Source organism: Aotus nancymaae, unplaced genomic scaffold (genome assembly GCF_030222135.1).
Source record: "Aotus nancymaae isolate 86718 unplaced genomic scaffold, 86718_ANA_hifiasm-v0.15.2.pri h1tg000029l, whole genome shotgun sequence".
Taxonomy (NCBI): Eukaryota; Metazoa; Chordata; class Mammalia; order Primates; family Aotidae; genus Aotus; species Aotus nancymaae.
Genome location: NW_026988442.1, coordinates 43,488,831 through 43,511,806, shown reverse-complemented (window position 1 = coordinate 43,511,806; position 22,976 = coordinate 43,488,831). Strand labels below are relative to the sequence as shown.

General features: G+C 36.8%; 1 protein-coding gene across 3 annotated transcripts in view; it reads right to left on the bottom strand.

Moving 5' to 3' along the window:
- The window catches only part of ABCB11 (ATP binding cassette subfamily B member 11), a 124,641-nt gene that overhangs the window by 92,831 nt on the left and 8,834 nt on the right, over positions 1-22,976 (bottom strand). For 2 of the 3 annotated variants that reach the window (XR_010344588.1, XM_021672504.2), the window contains exons 2-5: positions 16,867-16,969; positions 15,505-15,526; positions 13,068-13,119; positions 12,039-12,277 (exon numbers count right to left, since the gene is read on the bottom strand). Coding sequence is in view for 2 of the 3 variants with exons in the window: in XM_021672504.2 (XP_021528179.2) it covers positions 12,039-12,277; positions 13,068-13,119; positions 15,505-15,526; positions 16,867-16,942 (389 nt within the window). In the remaining variant the exon portion in view is untranslated. Of the gene's footprint in view, positions 1-12,038; positions 12,306-13,067; positions 13,120-15,504; positions 15,527-16,866; positions 16,970-22,976 lie in introns of those variants that run through there. The other variant, XM_064382637.1, reaches the window with a different exon arrangement.

Sequence of the window (22,976 nt, the reverse complement as noted above, 5' to 3'; positions counted from 1 at the left end):
AAATCTTTAGCTAGACTGACCAGAAAGAGAGAAGACTAAAATAACTAAAATCAGAAATGAAAAGAAATATCACTATTGACCTTACAGTAATAAAAAATATAAACAAATACTTTGGACATTTGTATGCTAATCTATTAGATAACTGAGATGAAATGGACAAACTCCTAAAAAGTACAAACTACTGAAACCAACTAAAAAAAAGATAGGAAAAAAATAGGCAAAAGACCTAAATAGAAATTTCTCAAAAGAAGACATACAAATGGCCAACAGGCATATGAAAAGATGATAAACACCACCAATTATCAGGGAAATGCAATCAAAACCATGGGATATCTCCTTATACCTTTTAGAATGGCTATTATCAAAAAGAAGAAAAATATCGAGTGTTAGCAAGAATGTGGAAAAAAGGGAACCCTTGTACACTGTTGGTGGGAATTTAAATTAGTGCAGTCATTATGGAAATATGTATGTAGTTTCCACAAAAAGTTAGAACTACTATTTAACCCAGCAATCTTACAATGGGTATATATCCAAGGAAAATGAAACCAATATGTCAAAGACGTATCTACATTGCCATGCACATTGCAACATTATTCACAATAGCCACCTATGTGTCCATCAACAAATGAGTGGATAAAGAAAATGTGGTACATACAGACAATGGAATATTATTCAGCCTCAAAAAAAATTCTGTCATTTGCAACAACACAGATGCCCCTCGAGGATATCATGTTAAGTGAAATAAACCAGGCACAGAAAGACAAATACAGTGTGATTTACTTAAATGTGATATCTAAAAAATTTGAATTCATAGAAGCAGAGAGTAGAATGGTAGTTACCAAGAGCTAGAGGTGGGGAGATTAAGGAGATGGTTAAAAAATGCAAAATTTCAATTAAGAGGAATAAGTTCAAGAAATCTAATGTGCTGACTTGAGTTAGTAACAATGTTTTGTATACTTGACAATTACTGAAGGAGTAGATTTTTTTTTGTTTTGTTTTATAATGTACTTTTTATTATTTTACAAATTTTTAAATTTTTATTTCAATAGGTTTTTGGGGAACAGGTGGTGTCTGGTTGCATGAATAAGTTCTTTGGTGGTGATTTCTGAGATTTTGGTGCACCCATCATCCAAGCAGTGTATACTGCACCCAATATGTACTCTTTTATTCCTTGCTACCCACACTTTTCCCCAAATCCCCAAAGTCCAATATATCATTCTCATGCCTTTGTGTCCTCATAGCTTAGCTCCTATATATAAGTGAGAACATATACTGTTTAGTTTTCCATTTCTGAGTTACTTAGAATAATAGTCTCCAATTCCATCCAGGTTGCTGCGAATGCCATTATTGTGTTCCTTTTTAAGGCTGATTAGTATTCCATGGTATACATAGATACACCAAGTTTTCCTTATCCACTCGTTGATGGGCATTTGGGCTGATTCAATATTTTTCAATTGCAATTTCTGCTGCTATACACATACATGTACAAGTATCTTTTTTGTATAATGACTTCATTTCCTCTGGGTACATGCCTATTAACAGTAGTGGGATTGCTGGATAAAACAGTGGATCTACTTTTACTTCTTCAAGGAATCATACACTGTTTTCCATAGTGGTTGTGTAAAAGTGTTCCCTTTTTACCATATTCATGCCAACATCTATTCTTTTTTGAATTTTTTATTATAGCCATTCTTGCAGGAGTGAGGTGATATCACATTGTAGTTCTGATTTGCATTTCCCTGATTTGCTTGGTAGTGGAAAATTCCCTCAGCATTTGTTTGTTTGGAAAAGACTGTATCTTTCCTTATGAAGCTTAGTTTTCCTGGATATGAAATTTTTGGCCGATAATTTCTTTGTTTAAGGGGGCTAAAAATAGGACCCCAATCCCTTCTAGCTTGTAGGGTTTCTGCTGAGTAATCTGGTTTTTTGTTTTGTTTTGTTTATTTTTATTATATTTTAAGTTCTGGGGTATATGTGCAGCTTGTGCAGGATTGTTACATAGATATACAAGAGACTGAAGATCAACTCAATGAAATAAAATGAGAAGGCAAGATTAGAGAAAAAAGAGTGAAAAGGAATGAACAAAGCCTCCAAGAAATATGGGATTATATAAAAAGACCAAACCTACATTTGATCAGTGTACCTGAATGTGACGGGGATAATGAAACCAAGTTGGAAAACATTCTTCAGCATATTATCCAGGAGAACTTCCCCAACCTAGCAAAGCAGGCCAACATTCAAATTCAGGAAATACAGAGAACACCACAAAGATATTCTTCAAGAAGAGCAACCTCAAGGCACGCAGTTATCAGATTCACCAGGGTTGAAATGAAGGAAAAGATACTAAGGGCAGCCAGAGAGAAAGGTCAGGTTACCCACAAAGGGAAGCCCATCAGACTCACAGCAGATCTCTCAACAGAAACCCAACAAGCCAGAAGAGAGTGGGGGCCAATATTCAACATCCTTAAAGAATTTTCAATCCAAAATTTCATATCCAGCCAAACTAAGCTTCCTAAGTGAAGGAGAAATAAAATCCTTTATAGACAAGCAAATGCTGAGAGATTTCATCACCACCAGGACTGCCTTATAAAAGCTCCTGAAGGAAGCACTAAACATGGAAAGGGGCAACCAGTACCAACACCGCAAAAACATACCAAATTGTAAAGACCATCAACACAATGAAGAAACTGCATCAACTAACAGGCAAAACAACCAGCTAGCATCAAAATGGCAGGATCAAATTCACACATAACAATAATAACCCTAAATGTAAATGGGCTAAATGCCCCAATCAAAAGACACAGACTGGCAAATTTGATAAACAGTCAAGATCCATTGGTGTGCTGTATTCAGGAGACCCATCGCATGTGCAAAGACACACATAGGCTCAAAATAAAGAGAAATCTGTTGTTAATCTGATAGGTTTTCCTTTATAGGTTACCTGGTGCTTTTGCCTCACAGCTCTTAAGATTCTATCCTTTATTCTGACTTTAGATAACCTGATGACTACGTGCCTAGGTGATGATCTTTTGGCAATGAATTTCCCAGATGTTCTCTGAGCTTCTTATATTTGGATGTCTACATTTCTAGACAAGAGATCTTCCTCTAGCAAGGCCAGGGAAGTTTTTCTTGATTACTCCTTCACATATATTTTCCAAACTTTTAGATTTCTCTTCTTCTTTGAGAATGCCAATTATTGTTAGGTTTGGTCATTTAACAGAGTCCCAAACTTCTTGGAGGCTTTTTTTGTTTTGTAAATTGTTTTTTCTTTGTCTTTGATGGATTGGGATAATTTGAAAGCCTTGTCTTCAAGCTCTGAATTTCTTTCTTCTGCTTATTTGATTCTATTGCTGAGAATTTCCAGTACATTTTGCATTTCTCTAAGAGTGTCCTTGATTTCCAGAAGTTGTGATTGTTTTTTATTTATGCTATCTATTTCACTGAAGAATTTTCCTTTCATATCTGGTATCACGTTTTTTATTTCCTTCAGTTGGACTTCACCTTTCTCTGGTGCTTCCTTGATTAGCTTAATAATCAACCTTCTAAATTCCTTTTCTGGCAATTTAGAGATTTCATCTTGGTTTAAATCCATTGCTGGTGAGACGGTATGATCTTCTAGGGGTGTTAAATAACTTTGTTTTGTCATATTACCAAAATTGCTTTTCTGGTTCCTTCGCATTTGGGTAGACTAGGTCAGAGGGAAGATCTGGGATTCGTAGGCTGCTGTTCAAATTCATTTGTCCCACAGGGTGCTCCCTTGATGTAGTGTTCTTTCTCTCCCTTCTCCTGTGAATGGGGCTTCCTTTCATCCATACTGATGAGCCAAATGGTAGTGATTGTTTTTGCTCTTCTGGGTCTAGCCCCCCAGCAGAGTTACTAGGCTCTGGGCTGGTACTGGCAAGTGTCTGCAAGGAGTCCTGTGATACGATCTGTCTTCATTTCTTGCAGCTGTGGATACCAGCACCTGCTCCTGGTAGAGGCAGCAGGGGAGTGAAGTGGATTCTGTGAGGGTCTTCTGTTGTGTTTTTGTTTAGTGCACTGGTTTTGTGTTGGTTGGCCTCCAGCTAGGAGATGACACTTTCAAGAGTGCATCAACTGTGGAGGGAGGATGCAAACTTGCCCTCGGGACACCTGGTTAAGTATTCAAGTTTCTCAAGCAGTGGACAGGGCCATAGAGTTCCCAAGATAATTTGGCATTTGTCTTTGGCTACCAGGGCAGGTAGACAAAGACCACTAGGTAGGGGCAGGGATAGGTGTGTTTGAGCTCAGCCTCTCCTTGGGCAGGGTTTGCTGCAGCTGCTGTGGAAGATAGGAGTGTGGTTCCAAGTCCATTGGAGTTACATTCCCAGGAGGATTATGGCTGCCTTTGCTGAGTTATACAGGTCACCAGGGAAGTAGGGGAAAGCTGGGAGTCACAGGCCTCACCCTGCTCCCACTCAGCCCACAGTCCTAGAAGGCTGGTCTCACACCCACTGTGCCCCTGACAGTAGCACTGAATCAACTTCCAGGCAGCCAGTGACCAGGGCTGAAAACTTGCCCCAGACCACAAGCCTCCCCGTTGAGAAAGCAAGCAGACTCAGGTTTTTGGCATCCCAGGAAGGCTGCAGCCAAGAGTGGATTTTTAGTATTTTTCCCACATAAAAAGATAAGTGTGTGAAGTAGTGAATATGTTAATTAGCTCAATTTAGCCATTCCACAATGTATACATATTTCAAAATATCTTGCTGTACACCATGTATATAATTTTTATTTGCCAAATCAAAAATTTTTTAATAAGAAACAGAAAATCAGAGTGGACCTATAACAACTAAAGAGATTGAATTAGCAATCAAAAACTTTCAACAAAGAAAAGTCTAAGATGAGATGACTTCACTGAAGAATTCTACAAAACATTTAAAGAACTAATACCAATTCTTCACAAACTCTTCAAAAAACAGAATGGAAGGGAACCCTGCCAAACTATCAGGCCAGAATTATCTGATACCAAAAGCAGACAAAGACATTATAAGTAAAGAAAACTCTTATATATGATATCTTTTATTAATATGGACACAAAAATCTTCACTAAATGCAAACAAATTGAATCCTGTAGCATAATAAAATGATTACTCATTATTACCTGGTGAGATTTATTCCAGGAGTGACAAGGTAATTCAACATATGAAAATACATTGATGGCCAGGCACAGTGGCTCACGCCTGTAATCCCAACACTTTGGGAGGCTGAGACAGGTGGATTACCTAAGGTTGGGAGTTTGAGACCAGCCTGACCAACATGGTGAAACCCTGTCTTTACTAATAATACAAAAATTAGCTGGGTGTGGTGGTGCTAGCCTGTAGTCTCAGCTACTAGGGAGGCTGAGGCACAATAATCGCTTGAACCCAGGAGGCAGAGGTGGGGTGAGCCGAGATCATGCTATTGCACTCCAGCCTGGACAACGAGAGTGAAACTCCATCTTAAAAAAAAAAATACATTGATGTAATATACCATATCAATATTATAATGGGCAAAATCACATGATCATCTTAATAGATGTAGATGAAGCACATGACCAAATTCAACGTCCCTTAATGTTTAGAACACTCTACAAACTAGGATTAGAAGGGAACTTCCTGAAAATAACGAAGGACAGTTATGAAAAAGTCATAGCTAATGTCATACTCAATGGTGAAAGACTGAATGCCTCCCCCCTAAGATAGGAATAAGACAGGGATGTGTGCTGTCACCACTTCTACTCAACACTGTACTGGAGGTTTGGGCCGACACAATTAGGCAAGAGCATTTAAAAAAAAAAAAAAGGCAGCTAGATCAGAAAGGAAAAAGTATAGTCATTGCTATTTGCAGATGACATGGTCTTGTATAAAAAGTCTTAAAGAGCCCGCTAAAAAACTATTAAACTAATAAGTAGTTCAGCTAGGTTTAGAATAAAATATCAATATACCAAAAAAAATGTATTTTGATATAGTTGCAATAAGCAAACTGAAAATAAAATTAAGAAAACAATTCCATTTATAACATCAAAAATAATAAAACACTTAACAATCAATTTAATAAAAAATTGCAAAATTTATATTCTAAAAACTATAAAATCCTGTTGAATAAATTAAAGAAGACCCAAATAAATGGATCATGAATCAGAAGACTTAACATTGTTAACATGGCAATATTTCTTAAATTGATTTACAGATTCAATGCAGTTCCTAGCATTGTAGTTGACTTCTTTGCAGAAGTTAAACAATTTATATGAAAATCCAAGAGACCCAGAATACACACTCCCTAGTAGTAGACTCACACTTTTTGATTCCAAAACTTACTATAAAGCAACAGTAATCAAAACAGTGTGTTACTGGCATAAAGATAAATGTGTAGGTCAATGGAATAGCATAAAGAGTCCACAATAAACCCTCTTACTTAGAGTAAATTGATTTTGATAAGGATTCTGAGACTATTCAATGGGGGAAAAATAGTCTTTCCAACAAATGGTGCTGAGGCAACTGGCTATCCATGCAGCTAGGAATCAATTTGGAGCAGTACTTCACCCCTACAAAAATATACTCAATTCACTCAAAGTGGCTCATAGACTAACCATAAGAATGTACTAGTTCATTCTCATACTGCTATAAAGAAATACCTGAGACTGAGTAACTTATAAAGAAAAGAGGTTTAATTGGTTCACAATTCTGCAGGCTGTACAGGAAGCATGGTAGCATCTGCTCAGTTTCTGGGGAGGCCTTAGGAAACTTACGCTCATGGTGAAAGGTGAAGGGGAAGCTGGCACTTCACATGGCCAAAGCAGGAGGAAGAGCGAGGAGGGGAAGTGCTACATATCTTTAAATAACCAGATCTCATGAGAACTCACTATTGTGACAGCAGCACCCAGAAGGATGGTATTAAACCATGAATAACTGTCTCCATGATCCAGTCACCTCCCAGGATGCTCCATCTCCAACTCTGGGTATTATAATTTGACATGAAATTTAGTGGGGACACAGATCCAAACCATATCAAAGAGAAAACTATAAAACTCTTAAAAGAAAACATAGGTGTAATGTTCATGACCTTGGATTTGGCAATGGTTTCTCAGATATGACACCAATTCAGAAGCAACAAAAGAATAAACTAGACATCACCAAAATTAAACACTTTAGTGCTTCAAAGATAATTATCAAGAAGTTAGAAAGACAACCCAAAGAATGAGAGGAATTGTTTGCAAATTGTATCTCTGATAAGGGACTTATACCTAGAATATATAAAGAATTCCTACAGCTCAATAATAAATAGGCATATGTCCCAGTTTTTAAAAGGGATGAATAAATATTTTGTTATATTATTTATTTCCAATAAAAGACTCTGAGTACATATTTTTCTGAAGAAGATGTACAAATGGCCAACAAGCACCTAAAAAGAAGCCTAACATAGCTAGTCCTCAGATGAATGCAAATCAAAACCACAATGAGATGCCACTTCACACTCCCCAAGATGGCTACTGTATTGATTTCTTATGACTTCTGTAACAATTACCACAATTAAAACAAGAGAAATGTATCCCCTCACATGCCCGAAATCAGCTTTGCTGGGTAGAAATCAAGGGGCTGACAGGGCTGTGTTCCCTCCTAAGGCTCTAGGGGAGAAATTTCTCCTTTCTTCTTCCATCTCTTGATAGCTGCTCGCATTCCTCAGCTGTGTCAATGTCATTCCATCCTTTTTTTCTGTAATCACCTTGCCTCTACTCTTCTCTCTACAGGCAAATCCCCCTCTGTCTTCTTCTTAGCAACAATCCCTTTTGAGAGCACACATCACTGCATTTAGGGCCCACCTGGATAATCCAGGATAGTCTCCCCCATCTCAAGATCCTTAACCGAATCACATCAGCATACACCCTTTTCCCATACAAGGTAACATTCACAGGTTCCAGGGATAAGGACCTGGATATCTTTTAGGGGGGTCATTATTCAGGCTATGAGAGATATCATCAAAATATAGGTAATAAATCACAAGTGCTTCTGAGGATGTGGAGAAATTGGAACACTCATATACTGTTAGCGGGAACGTAAATGGTACAGCCACTGTGGAAAACAGTCTGGCAGTTTCTAGAATAGACATAGAGTCATCATGTGATACAGCAGTTCCACTCTTAGGCTCGTACCAAGAGAAATAAACACGTCCACACAAAAATCTGTATACAAATGTTCATAGCAGAATTATTTGTAATAGCTCAAAAGTGGGAACAATCCAAGTGTCCATCAACTGATGAATAGATACATAACATATATTACATTACAATGAAATATTATTTAGCAATAAAAAGAAAGTACCGATTCATGCTACAAGTGGATGAACTGTAAAAAACATTTTGCTTAAGTTAAAGAAGCCAATCTTGGATCACATATTGTATGGTATTATTAATAGGACCTGTCCAGAACAGGCAAATCTATAGTCAGAAAGCAGATTAGTGGTTGCCTAGGGCTAGGGAGGAGGATGAGGTACTAGAAAGTGATGCTGAAAGGCAAGGGGTTTCTTTTTTTAGTAATTAAAATGTTCTGAAATTGACTGTGACAGTGAATGCACAACTCTGTAAATATACTAAAAAATACCTAATTGTACCCTTCAAGTGGGTGAATTTTATGGTATGTGAATTGTATCTCAATAAAGCTGTTAAAAAGTGTATAGTCCTCAAGTGTCTGGCTTCAAAACGGTGCTTGCATATACAAACTGAATATACATTGCTAAGAGTAGAATGAAATCCAAGTGAAAGGATAGGCCTAGCTTTCTGCATTGATTCATTTGTATGAGAGGAAGTGACGACTTGAGTTCCCTGATGCCAGCAGTAGTAATTAGCCTCCAAAGAGCCCCTAAAATTCTCATCTCAGTATTCACACTTGTTTAGACCTCCTAAATTATACCAGAGTTGGTTTCTGTGACCCACAGAATATGGCAGAAATTATGGTATGTCTTTTCCACAATTAAGTTACATGAGACTTTGTGGCTTCCATTTGACTGTTTACACTTTAATTGGATAAAAGTAAATAAAGCTAAATTGTAATTGTGGTATTTTAACTTCCTATTCCTTCATCTATTTTCATTTCTTTTATCTTATTATTTGACTGTTCTGACCAGAAATTCTGAGAAGCTAATCAAGAGACACGACGTTCTATAATCATTATCAGTGTAATTCACTGACAGCCATTTGGAAGACATTAACTCAAAAATTCCATCTAATAGATTACAATTGACATGTGGAAACCAATATAATAAAAAAGTAAAACCAGCCCCTATCATTACACATACATGCTTATGTTGCTAAGATTATTGAGCTGCCTTGTATATTTCAAGACTAATACATCTGTTATAACAGATGGAGAAACTGTACCTTTAATTATATACTTTTTCTATGAAAGAAACTTGCAAAAGGTTTGGGTGACTTTGGAGGTATGTAAACTACTTACAGGTAGGAAAGTGTCCTCTCTTATCCTCTGTCCCACCCAAGTCCATTTTCATAGTGATCTTACCACATAACAGCTAAACAAACATGTTATTCAGAAGTAAAACAAATAGTATTCATGTCAATGATCGTAATAACTCACAATGAAAAGTATTTAACTTGTCAAGGAGTTCCTGGTAAAGAAACGCCTAGAAAGGTGTAGTCCATACAATTTCAGCTATCTGTATGAAATTTTTTTTTTAAAAAGAAAAGCACAAATGTCCATTCATGTTTGGTATCATGTGAATTCAGTCAAAGTGAATGGACTGCTGAAAGCCCCAGTTTGATTCTTTGCTTACCTTCAGGTATGTGAAGACAGTGAGTAATGAGTGACCACAGAGAATTCCTTTTTAATGGATGCCCATGATACAAATGTTGAAATTAGATTCATTCTTTAATTCATTGGATAAATATTTACAAACTCCTAGTATCATGTATATGCCTCAAATTTTGGCCCCTCTAACATTTATTTCCAAATTTTAAGGCATAATAAGATATACTCGGGGACTTTTTTCTCAAAAACTTATCTTCATAAGTGTTATCAATGGCTCGGGTCAATTTACATCACACATAGGTCTGAATGCATTTTTTTTCTCAAATAGGAGAATGATTAACTACCTTTTGTGGTCAAATCCCTCTGTAAAAAAAGCAGTTTACTTCTGTCCTCCAACATAAATGAAGGACTTTAAAGACTTTTCTTGAACTCAGTCTCTCTTCTATACAAATCGCTCTGAGTTTTTCAAATGAAAAGAAACTTCCAATTTTAGAAAAGAAACATACATTTTTGGACATTAGGAAACTTATATCGAATGTATGCTTGTTGTTTAGAAAGAATAATCCACATTGCATATTATTCTGTGTTTTCCATCAGGTACCTCCCAGTCTGTCACTGCATATTTTTTTGATTGATGATCATTGACTGAATGATGGTCTGGCTGACTAGGCTTAAGCTTTACAAAGACAGGGATCATGACTCTTTTAGGTTTTTTTAAGACAGGGTCTCACTCTGTCACCCACGTGATCGTGGCCAACTGCAGCCTCAAACACCCAGGCCCAAATGATCTTCCCATCTCAGCCTCTCAAGTAGCTGGGATGACAGGTGCATACCATAAAGCCAAGCTTTTTGGTTTTTAATTTTTTGTAGAGACAGGGTCTCACTATGTTGCCCAGGCTTGTCTTGAACTCCTGGGCTCAAACAATCCTTCAGTCTCAGCCTCCCAAAGTGTTAAGATTACAGGCTTGAGCCACCATGCCTGGCTGCGACCGTAGTCTTAAGACAACTGTCTTTGGTGCTTTCACAAGTTCCTGGCATATAGCTGATGTTTAAGTTTGGTTAAACGAGTAAATGAATGAAAGACCCTAACAGAGATAATATGAAGAGTGTCAATGATTTAGAAGGACTCATTCATAGTCTGGAATCAAGTCTGTAGAAAATTTCAGAATGAAAGTGAAAACTATAAATTCCTCTGGGGAGCCATTCCTAGTGTCTTCCTAGCCAAGATGCGCCCCACCCTTGATTCTTGAACCTGAGTATGTAGGTTCATACGTGCAGATAAGCTTGTTCTGAACTTCAGGCAGCATGCCTCATGCTGCCAAGTCCATGCTATGACAGTGAGTCAGCCCTGAGTACACTACAGACTCACTGATTACAAGGTGGCCTGTCAGGCTTATCACAAAGAGAACAGTAGCATAGTGACTACATTGGTGTAAGTTCTGGCTATATCTGCATGGCTGTCTCTGTTCACAGCACTGCACCAGTTTTCTCACGCCTGTAATCTCAACACTTTGGGAGGCCAAGGCAGGCGGATCGCCTGAGGAGGGACCAGCCTGGCCAAAATGGTCTCTACTGAAAATACAAAAATTAGCCAGGTGTGGTGGCAGGTGCCTGTAATCTCAGCAACTCAGGAGGCTGAGTGATGAGAATCACTTGAACCCAGGAGGTGGAGGTTGCAGTGAGCCAAGATCACACCACGGCACTCCAGCCTAGGGAAGGGAGGAGACTCCATCTCAAAAAAAAAAAAAAAAAAAAAAGAAGCTCAACTACTGACTACGACCAGTGTCCCCTACTCCACTACTCCAAGTAATGCAGCATGTTCATGAAATTCCCATTACAGATGGAAGTCTTAGGATCAAGTGGATCACCAGCCACAGCCACAAAGCTAAGGGGCAGAGGGGAGTTAGTTGGGTGGTGGGAGGTGGGGAGAGGGAAAGAACTCTTGGAGATGAGACTCAAGTAAAATTCACAGGTTATCTCTCTAGTGGAATTAAGTGTTGGTAGTGTCATGCTCAAGCCTATACTCAATAAAGTGGTTATATTCTGGTGATGTATTTGATGAGTGACTTTCAATCCTGTTTCTGCTAAGATTTTAAAACCTAGTAAGAAAGAAGAAACCTTAAGGCAGAGTAGTTTCTAGAAATATGGGTAAACTCATGTTTCTATTCTCTTTATGTTAGACACAACTCCAGCTCAGACAATAAAATCCCCTCCATGCATTTTGAATTACAATTTAAGACATGAGCCAAAAAAGTAAAAAATAAAACAAAAATAACAACCTACCCACAACGTGTTCCATTTGTCATGTTCTGGTTGACAGAGTTGTTAGTCCATACTATGGTGTTATTCACACATGCTTTTCCTGGAATCTGGAGTTCTTGTAACTCAGTGTCGTAGTCAATAAAAACATCTGTCATTGTGCCAAAAATGAGTAGCACGCCTGGCTGGGCTATTCCATGGAGAAATGCACATAAACTTCCCACAAACATCAGCCAAATGTCAGTTGATGAAGAAAACCGAAACTTGAAAAACAAAGGGTTCAGAGATCATCTATGGGTGAGAAGCAGGAGAGGCAGGAGGACTATTTAATTTTAGTTACTGGATTATGATGAGTAGTACTCAATACCATCAATACCAAATTTCATGGGAACCATCTTAATTGAGCAGCAGAGTTCGTACTAATTATATTGAAATAAATGGCACGGTATCTAAAACATTAGACTCTTACATTGTTAGATCATGTTATTCCTTTCCTGGTCTCTGAATTCATTCTCTTTATTTCAGGATCTGACTTTAGCTTTTAGCTACTCATCTACAACTTAAGGGGAAAATAATCACTGTCAGTAATGCCATTGTCAAGTAGATAAACTGTGTGGGGCATTCAGCAATGGTATAAATTGTTTTGTACAACTGATAGTGACGACGAAGAGTGCCAATTTCTGCATAGAAATGCTTCCATTCTGAGCAAATTTGTAAATACTTACACTATGAAATTTTTAAGGATTTGTCATAAGAATAAATATATATAATATGATTGTTGTGATGACTTTCCTTACAAATATTATAACCATGGGCTTAGTGATAATTTTCCAAGACATTTTTCTGATCTATTGGACAGGATTTGTGTGTTTTATCAGCAACATATTTCAAATAGTTATCCAGCATGTTATCAAACAGGCAAAGCCTATGACTGAAAAAGCAATCACTGAAGTTAAAAACTTGCCAATATGACTAAAGATTTAACACTTCCTTCATGATCTAAATGACTTCTAGTCGCACGCCCACTGCTGTAAATCAGCACAGTTTTATTACCAATTGAAAGAAGCCAACTTGAATGCCATCACCTTTCTTCTCATCTTGTAACCTGAGGAGAAAAACGTAGGGATTTAAAGACTACCCTTTCCTATGCAACAAGAAATTCTCCCTAGGTGGTGATTTTATGAGTTATTCTTTAGTAAGAAAGAAAATCCCCATTGGCTGGAAAATTCTAGCCAAAACTGATATCTTAAAAACAGGCTTTATACTTCTAGATTTACCTCTTCTAGAGATTTCAGTATAGCTCCATCTCAGGTACTAGCAATTCACAGAGATGAATACCTGAGAGGTGTGGAGAGAAAGTAAAAAGTCCTCTGTACTCCCAAATGTATCAAAAAATAACTCTTCGCCCTCAGTCATGATCCTCAATCTATTTGTGATTGTATTTCCTCACGGTAAGTTGAAGTGGTTGGATTAGCTAAAGCTTCCTCATACTTAAGAATTAATATAGTTGTACTACATTAAATCATGTCGATATGATGAAAAATTTAAGAACACTCCCACATTTCCCATAGAATCATATTTCCTTAATATTTCTCATTCATTTCATTTCCCATAAGGCCATGTTTAACCTGTCTTCGACCTCTTCAACTTCAGGGATCTTGACTTAACCTGAGTCACCCATTCCATGAATACGCCCTGGACCTTGCCGTCACCAGGAACTACTGCCTAACATGTTCAACTCTTCGGCACTCTGTGGCTGCCCATGCATCTCATTTTCTCACTTCCTCCTTCCACACCTATTCATCAACCTCACTTGAGCCCTGTAGTCCCTTAAATCCTTCATTTCCTTCCATTGCTAAACACTTTTAAGATTTCGCTTCCTTCCGCATGCAGCCAAGGTCTCTCTGCCAGGCATTTGAATCACACTCTCACCATCATCCTTAATTATTTTCTCTACATCATCCTTGTAAACTTCATCCTGCATCCACCCAGCTGTTTGCCTTCTTCTCCTTAAGTCGGGCTGCTAGGCCTGCTGGATACAACCTCATAATCTTGTAAATGGATACCAACACAATCAGAGCCTAGCACTCAGCTGCCCTAAGCTTCCCTTCTGGCCCAGAAGAGAATCCCAGATCTTTTCTGAGACTCCCCACGATCTGGCCCTTGGATCTCTGACCTCGCCTCCTCCAACTACATTCTAGTTCTCAACACCCCACTCGCCTGACCTCTTGCTGACCTTTGTCCATGCCCAAACTGTTCCCACCTCTGAGTGTGGGCACCTGCTAGTCCCTCTCCCTAGATGCCCTTTCTTCAGATAACCACAGGGACAGCTACCTCACCTCCACTAGACCTTTCTTCAAAAGTCACCTACTCAACAGAGTCTTCCCCGGCCAGTCTTTAAAATTTCAACCCCACCCACCACACACCACTTCATAGCTTCATTTCCATATTTACTTTTTTCTCAGAAAGTGATAATCACTACCTACCATGCTATACATTTGATTTATTTATAGTGCTTATTATATCTCTCTCACTAAAACGTAAACTCCTCAAGAGCAGACATTTTTTACTATTTTGTTCTTTTCTGTGCCCTCAGCACCTACAATAGTGTCTGATACCAAATAGAGACTCAATATTTGCAAAATGAATGAATTAATGCAGCAAATGTGTGCTCTCCAGCTCAACGTGCAACACACACTTCATTCCTCTACAGATTCCTCGCATTCCTGTCAGCAGCTCGGGCAAACATTTACTGTGATCTTCTCATTCCATGCTCACCTCCTCTGAAAACAAAACAACTCATTCAACTTCCTGCTCATCCTCTCCTTGCCATTCATTTACATCCACACCCACTTTTTTCCCACCCAGTAAGAAACACGTGGCTCTCAGAGGCCCAGGTTGACCTGACCACTCCCAGCCCAAAGCTAATCTTACTATGCCTAATCCCTCCCTTTGCTGTGAATTACTTAAAATTTCTAAAATACCTTCAACCCTTCCCTTTCCATCACTCCAGTTCAGGAACTTACCTGATGCCATCCTTCTGTTTCCTAAATTAGACCTCATCTAATCCTGCCTTCATACCAAACTGTGATTATACGAGAATTCAAACTGTTTAGCTACACAGAAGTATATAATAATGACACTTTAGGTTCCTACGCTTTACCTGTGGCAAGAATTTGGGTTTTAGGGACCTCCCCAATGCCCCTGAAATTACACTTGTTGTCCAACTTTTCTTCTTCCTTCTTAGGTCAGGAGTTCTATGCCATTCCTGAATACACAGGGGAGATGTGGACCTAATCCAGAAGTGATATTCCAAAAGGTTTAAAAAATCAAATTATAGTAATGTCTTAAAGAGGAAAAGAATGGATTATATATATTATTTTATATGAAGTGCAATGCACATGAAAATATTCTCTGCTTTGTGCTTTTTATAGGAATATTATGGAGTCACTCTAGAAAAGATGCTGCATTGTTGAAATCAGTCACTTACCTTGATTTCTTATCATTATTATCTGTCAGAAAAAAATCAATGCAAAAAAGCAGTTAATAATGACAAAATGCAATACAGTCACTAACAAATTTGCTCCAGAAAAATATTTCTATAAATTACCTTTATTCATGGAACATTACAAAATGATTATTTGCCTTTTCTCTTTTCCTGCTCATGTTTTCCTGCTCTCTCTCTCTCTTTCTACACACACACACACACACACACACACACACACACACACACGAACACCCTCATTTAGGGTTCAGGACTGCTGCTACCTTTACTACATTTCTGGACTTTTCTTCAGGACATAAAATATTTGCATCATCTGAATATCAAATGGAGAGCAACATTTCTAAATTAGCTAAAGAAGATCTGACTTTTTGAAAGTCAGATATTTATTTTTTGTTTGGTTCTTTAAAAGCATCAGAATTTATCTGTTTAAAATATAGACCACAAATTAACAATAAGATGTTAATTAACATGATGTCATTAACACTTCTACACCAGTAGAAGCCATAGGATTGAGACACATATTGTTTTCCTTAGTGTAGGTCACAACAGATGCAGGGCAGGCCGTGAAAGTAGGGGTTACAGCCAGGGTATAAGGATGCCACTAGGGAGCTTTGTCATCCAACACTATCATGCCTCTTTACTCTTATTAAATCAAATTAAATTAAAATGTCAGAGGGACCCTGGACTCTTTCTGCTGGCATTTTAGTTTAATTTAATTAAGAGTGAAGAGGCATGATAATGTTGACAGATGGCAATATTTTGGGTTTGGAAATCAAACACAACTGGATTGGAATTATGGTTTCATTAATTTTACTCATATGACCCTTCCCAAGTTTAAAAAAACATATCCAAGTCTCAGTTTTGGCATCTGTAAAATGCAAAATCATAGGGTTAGAAAACAATAGCTTAGAACCATCTGAGCCCTGGACATCCCAGGTGCTAGTGCTACAGAGCCCCTTCACGTGATCTCATTCTGTTCTGCAGAGTCTGGGCACAGCTCTTCTCAAGGAGGAGTGCTCACTAGATCGTGATCAATAATAACAGTGACAATACAGGAATAAGGTTAATCATAACAGCCACTGCTGGAACAACCCTACTCTACGTAGGAAAGGTGTTTGTGAGAGATGCTTTCATTCACCCACACTTGGTGTTTTCTTACCTAGTGCTTCCAGATATTACGTTATGTGGATTCTAGGGAGAGCCACACAGTGATAAGAATCACACCCAATGATAGTTCTACCTACTGTTGCTGATATTTTTTCTGCTCCTTGAAACTTCGCTAGCATGTCCCACTTTTGTTCTCACCTCTGCCTGTACTAGATGTAGTGAGAGAAAAAAGTCACTTACATGATTTGTCTGACTCAAAACCATAATTCTCCTCTCCAAATTTCTTTACACTTCGAAGAATTACTGACTCAGACATGGTAATAACAATCTGCAGCCAACAGCCCTATAAAATAAAATAAAATCATCATTGCAATTATTATCTCTTCTTCCTCCTTTAACCAAAGTAGCCAAATGAAAGACAGTTCAAGAAATAATCTTTACTAATCAATCTCAGACAAAAGCAGGTTTTTAAATTGGTTAATAACTCCCTGAAAGAGCCTAATTATCAGGAAAGATAAACCACAGCCATAGATAAAGGTTTTCTCTAGTTGTTACACAGATGGTTGTTTCTTACAGCTTAATTGTAGGAAAGATAAACCAAAACCATTGATAAAAGTCTCCTCCAGTTGTTGGATGGATGGTTACTCTTTCTGGTTATCTGTGCATTATTTACTTTTAGTGAGAAAACATGAAACCCACGGGAAACACAAACCAACTGGTGATGTTCTTTAGTCAGTGTAGTTGACAAATGACATCCAAATATTGTTGGGTAAGCTTCAGTGTTCCTTTGTAAATACAACCTTAAGATAAGATGAGTCCAGCTGGATCAAGGGAACAGAAGGGGGACATTTTATAAATAAAATGTAAAAGTCAACAGAGTCATGGTTATTATAGACATTAGATTATATAGTCATAATCTAATGTCTATATCGTGGAATTCTCTGACTGTACCCTCTATAAACCAATTTATTCACAGGGGAAAAAAATCAGTTTATAGAGGGTACAGTCTGAGAATTCCAGGATATAGACATTAGATTCAGCATGGAGTTTATGCTTCACTAACTTCTCTGCTTCAAACATATAGCAATGATGGATAACATGTTTTAAAAAAGAGATATAGTCAGACTCAAATAAATAAAAATAAACATCTTCAGGAACCAGAAACGGCAAAGAAGCACCAAAGAGTAAGCAGAGCACGGAAGCAGCTGATATTTTCCTCTCAGTGTCTGGATGCAGATGGGTGTGAGGGTTTAGCTCCTGAGAGGACTATAAGTGCCCCAAATCAAACAGGGAGTTAAAGACCACCTCTTTGCATGGAGCCAGAGGAGCTAATGTGGGCCTCTTGCACTGCTGAGAAGACCCCAAGGAAACTGCTGCCCACCACTGAAGCAGCTATTCCTTGTAATGAAATGCATGCCCAGGGAGGTTATAGGAGGAGACAGTGATATATATTATATACATATATACACATATAAAAGATATACAAATAAGAGACAGGAAGGTGGAGCTGTGAAAATCTTCTAACCTTACTTACCTGGAATCCCAGAAGCAGAGAGTAGAGAATGACAGAGGTATAATAAGTAAAGAGATAATTGCTAAGAACTTTCTGGAAGCAATGACTTGATTCTTCAAATTAACAGTAGACTACAAGAATTGGTTGGAATAAATAGTAGTCAAAAGTTAAATACATTATATAGAAATACAGTTTGCTCTCAGTATATGCAGGAAATTGGTTCTAGCACTCCCACATATACCAAAATCCAGGTGGACACAAGTCCCACAGTCAGCTTGCAGAACTGGTGCATAGGAAAAGTTGGCTTTTCATATCCACTGGTTTCCAATCCTGACACTACTATATTTTCCATCTGAGATTGGTTGAAAACAATCCCCCATATAAGTGGACCTGCAAGTCCAAACCTGTGTAGTTCAAGAATCAAACTATAGTAAAGAACCAAGAATAAACACAATCCAATCTAAAAACTGTGAAAGGGAGAAATGCATTATCCAAACATAAAGAAAAGACTGACAGAAATTTTCTCATCAGCAATAGAGGGTAGAAAACAGTGGAGTAATGTCTTCAAAGTACTGAGAGAAAAAGTAGTCTTTAAACTAGAATTTTATACTGAGTCAAAAAGTCATTCAGCATATTTCTAGATATTCAAAGTCAAGAGGGTTGCCACCTACAGACCCGTATAAAACAACTACCAGAGGATGTGCCTTAGCAAGAAGGAGTATCCAGAAGGGAGCCATGAAAGAGAGAAACAAGGGTGAGCAAAGAGTTAACAAAATACGTCAGGATGGCCAATCAAATATTGATACCAAGTATAAATTTTTTATTTCAAAAGAGCATAATTAAGACTCTACATAATATGTAATCCCAGCCCTTTGGGAGGCCAAGGCAGGTGATCACCTGAGGTCAGGAGTTCGAGACCAGCCTGACCAACATGGTGAAACCCCATCTCTACTAAAAAAACAAAAATTAGCCAGGTGTGGTGGCATGCACCTGTAATTCCAGCTACTGAGGAGGCTGAGGCAGGAGAATCACCTGAACTCGGGAAGCAGAGGTAACAGTGAGCTGAGATTTCGCAACTGCACTCCAGCCTGGGAAACAGAGTGAAATTCTGTCTCAAAAAACAAAAAACAAACAAAAAAGAACTCTACACAATAATAGTGTAGATATGAGTGTATCTTAAACACAAGATAAGGTGTTTGATATGCAGATAAGTATGTTAGATTTATTGTCATGATAATCTAAGGACACTGTTTTACAATTATAATTAAATACATATTTGATTAAACCAAATGAAATTGCCAATATTTAATCATTTCTTAATTACAAAGTTCAACTAATATTTGAACAAAGTTCAACCAATATCTGAAAATTTTAAGAAAAAGCAATGAAAAAGTACCTGTACAATCTATAGCTTCTAAACAAGCAAAGGATTAAAAACTGAGTACGTAGAAAACTTCATCAATCCAACAAAAGTTAAAAGTGAAAGAAGACAGTCTCAAAAGACCACGTACTGTATGATTCCATTTACATGAAATGTCTGAGATAGGCGAATCTATAGAGACAGAAAAGAAATAAGCGGCTGCCTAAGGCTGGAGTAGGAGTGGGAGTGGAAGGGGGATGAGGAGTGACTGGTAACAGATATAAAGTTTCTTTTGGGAGTGAAAAAATGTTCTAAAGTTAGATTATGGTGATGGTCACACAACTCTGTTAATAAGGAAAATCATTGAATTGTATACTTTAAATAGGTGAACGCCATGATATATAAATTATACCCTCAAAAGGCTGTTGTTGTTGTTGTTGTTGTTGTTTTAAAAAGACAGGTCAGTTTATTGAATTTTTAAAAATCCAGATATATAATTTTTTTTTCTTTTTTTTTCTTTTTTTTTTAGAGACAGAGTCTCACTCTGTTGCCCAGGCTGGAGTGCAATGGCTCGATCTCGGCTCACTGCAACCTCCACCTCTGGGGTTCAAGCGATTTTCCTGCCTCAGCCTCCCAAGCAGCTGGGATTACAAGTGTGTGCCACCACACCTGGCTAATTTTTGTATTTTTAGCAGAGATACGGTTTCACCATGTTGGCCAGGCTGGTCTCAAACTCCTGGCCTCAGGTGACCTGTCCACTTCAGCCTCCCAAAGTGCTGGGATTACAGGCGTGAGACACCACACTGGGCTAACCCAGACATATACTTATTATAAAAGAAATGGTCAAAAATTAAAGGATAAAAAGGATATGTCATGCAAATACTGATTTCTCAAAGCTATTATGTTAATGTCAGAAAAAATAGCATCCATGTTCAAAACAATAATGGATTTTTTAAAAAAACATATAATAGTCAAAAGCATAATCCAGCTAGAAGACAAATCAATTATTGGATTGTATATACCCAGAAACTTAACACAACATAGCTAGCCTGCAACTGCAATAACACATCTTTATTAGAAACTGATAAACAGACAAAAAATTAGAAACTATAAAAGCTTTGAAAATCAAAAATAAGTAATTATATGTAATTTACTATATAAAATTTATGTTTTTCTTAAAATTTTCAGACATTGGCTGAACTCTGTTCAGATATTAGTTGAACTTTCTAAGTAAAAAAAGATTAAATATTGGCAATTTCAATTGGTTTAATCAAATATATATCTAATTACAATTGTAACACAATGGCCGTAGCTTTTCATTACAAATTTCACTACTATGGAACCTGCAACCAAGACATTTTTCAATTACATTTGGCATTTTTATAAAACTTACCCATTAATAACCCATCAAAAATGTCTACAAATAAAAAAACTATGTATTTCTCTATATTGCTATTATTCTAAAGAGTGTATATTCTGACAACAATGCAGTCAAATAAAAACTAAAAATGTAAACACTAGCAAAACATACACATATATTCAGTAAAACTGTGTGTGTGCTATAAACTTTAAAATACATACGCAGATAATTATGGGTTAATGATGAAATCACTACAGAAATAGAAAATATTTAAAAGTGATAATAAATATATAAAATCTTGTGGGCTACAGCTAAAAGGATGCTTCAAGATTTATTTATAAACATAAATGCATTTTGTTCTTTCAGAGATTAATAAATGAATTATGTTCTAATCAAGAACCTATAAAAATGTAAGAATTATACAATAGGAAACAAAATAAAATGAAAAACAGTAGAAAGGATACATCAATTAAAAAGTTGTTTTTTAACATAAAAATATGCAAGTTAATAAGACTGCTGAATAAAAGATATATAAATTATAAATATGAATAGAAAATGGGAAAGGTAAAATAAATAAAGTTTTAAATCATAAGCAAATACTATGAGTAATTTTATGGTAGTAAATTTGAAAACCAGGATAAGATTGATTTTCTAGAAAAATAAAAATTATCAAAATTTATTCATAAAGGAAAACTTAAAAAGTAATGCCTATTAAAAATATTGACTCAGTATTCAAAAGTCTCCCATCTTAATAAACAATAGGACTAGAGAATGTTACAGGCAAATTTTACCAAAACTTCAAACAGTAGATAATTCTAATCTTATATAAATGGTTTTGGTGAAAAGAAAAATAGGAAAAGCTACCCAAATCATTTTATAAAGCAAGTATAATCTTGACATCAAACAAGGATAAAAATAGGCTTATCCTTGAAACTTCTGAAAACTGATTTTAAAATGATAAATAAAATACATTAAATATAATTAAGCAGTTTATGAAAAAAATGAAGCAATGCTGATCCCAGGAATGCAATGATTATTTAAGGTTAAAAAAAATTAATCATTTTAACATATGCAAACAAGTATTCAATAAAAAAAATCATTATCCATTCCTGAGTTTTAAAAACCTATAAAATTAGAAAAATCATTATTTTACAACCACAATGAATAAATTTGGGGCAATAATCAGCAGTGAATACTAAAACCATTCATTAAAATATTGACAAAGATGAAATATTCAATAGTACAAAGTGTTGTGAAGATATAGATGAAAGAGTCCTTTCATGCACAGCTAATGAGAATGTAAATTGACTGAACGACTTTGAAGAGCAATTTGGAATATCTAACAAGGTTAAAAATGTTAATACCCCAGGTCCCAGAATATCCTACTCTGGAATTTTCCTTAATAATTTAAAAAATGGTTAACACTGAGATGGCATTCAATACATGCCAGGCACTGTTCTAAATGCTTTAAACATGCCATGCCATAAAACCTCCCAACAGCTTCCTGAGATGGGTACTATGACTATCCACATTTTCCAGACAAGGGCACTAAAATGAAGGATTAAATCACAAGCTCAAGAGCACAAGTTAGTAAGTGAGACAGCCTAGACAGAAACTCAGAAGATGCATGCAGAGATATGTGTAAGCCTGTTTATTGCAGATTTCTTTGGAAACAAAAAGCTTGGGGAAAATATAAATGAACAAGAGATTGATTCAATAATTTATGGAATAGACACACAATGGAATATTATCTAGCCATTAAAATCAGTGAATCGGCATAGATAAATCTCAACAAACATAAGTTTAAACAAACAAGAAAGGAAGTTTTAGAATGACACTGTATGATGTCATTTATAAAAATGTGCTACCTGCAAATCACTATTTATAATGTTCATAGATATATAGATACACAGTAGAAATATAAAGACTTGCCTGAAACTGATAAGCACTGAATTAATGATAGTGGTTACCCCTAAGGAAAAGAAGTGGAATGAGACTGGGGAGGGGCTCAGAGGGTCCCTGATCTGTATCTGCTTTTTTTACTTTCTTAAAACAAAAAAAATTTCAGCAAGTATGGCATAAAGTTTTTTTTGTTTTTGTTTTTGCTTTTGTTTTTG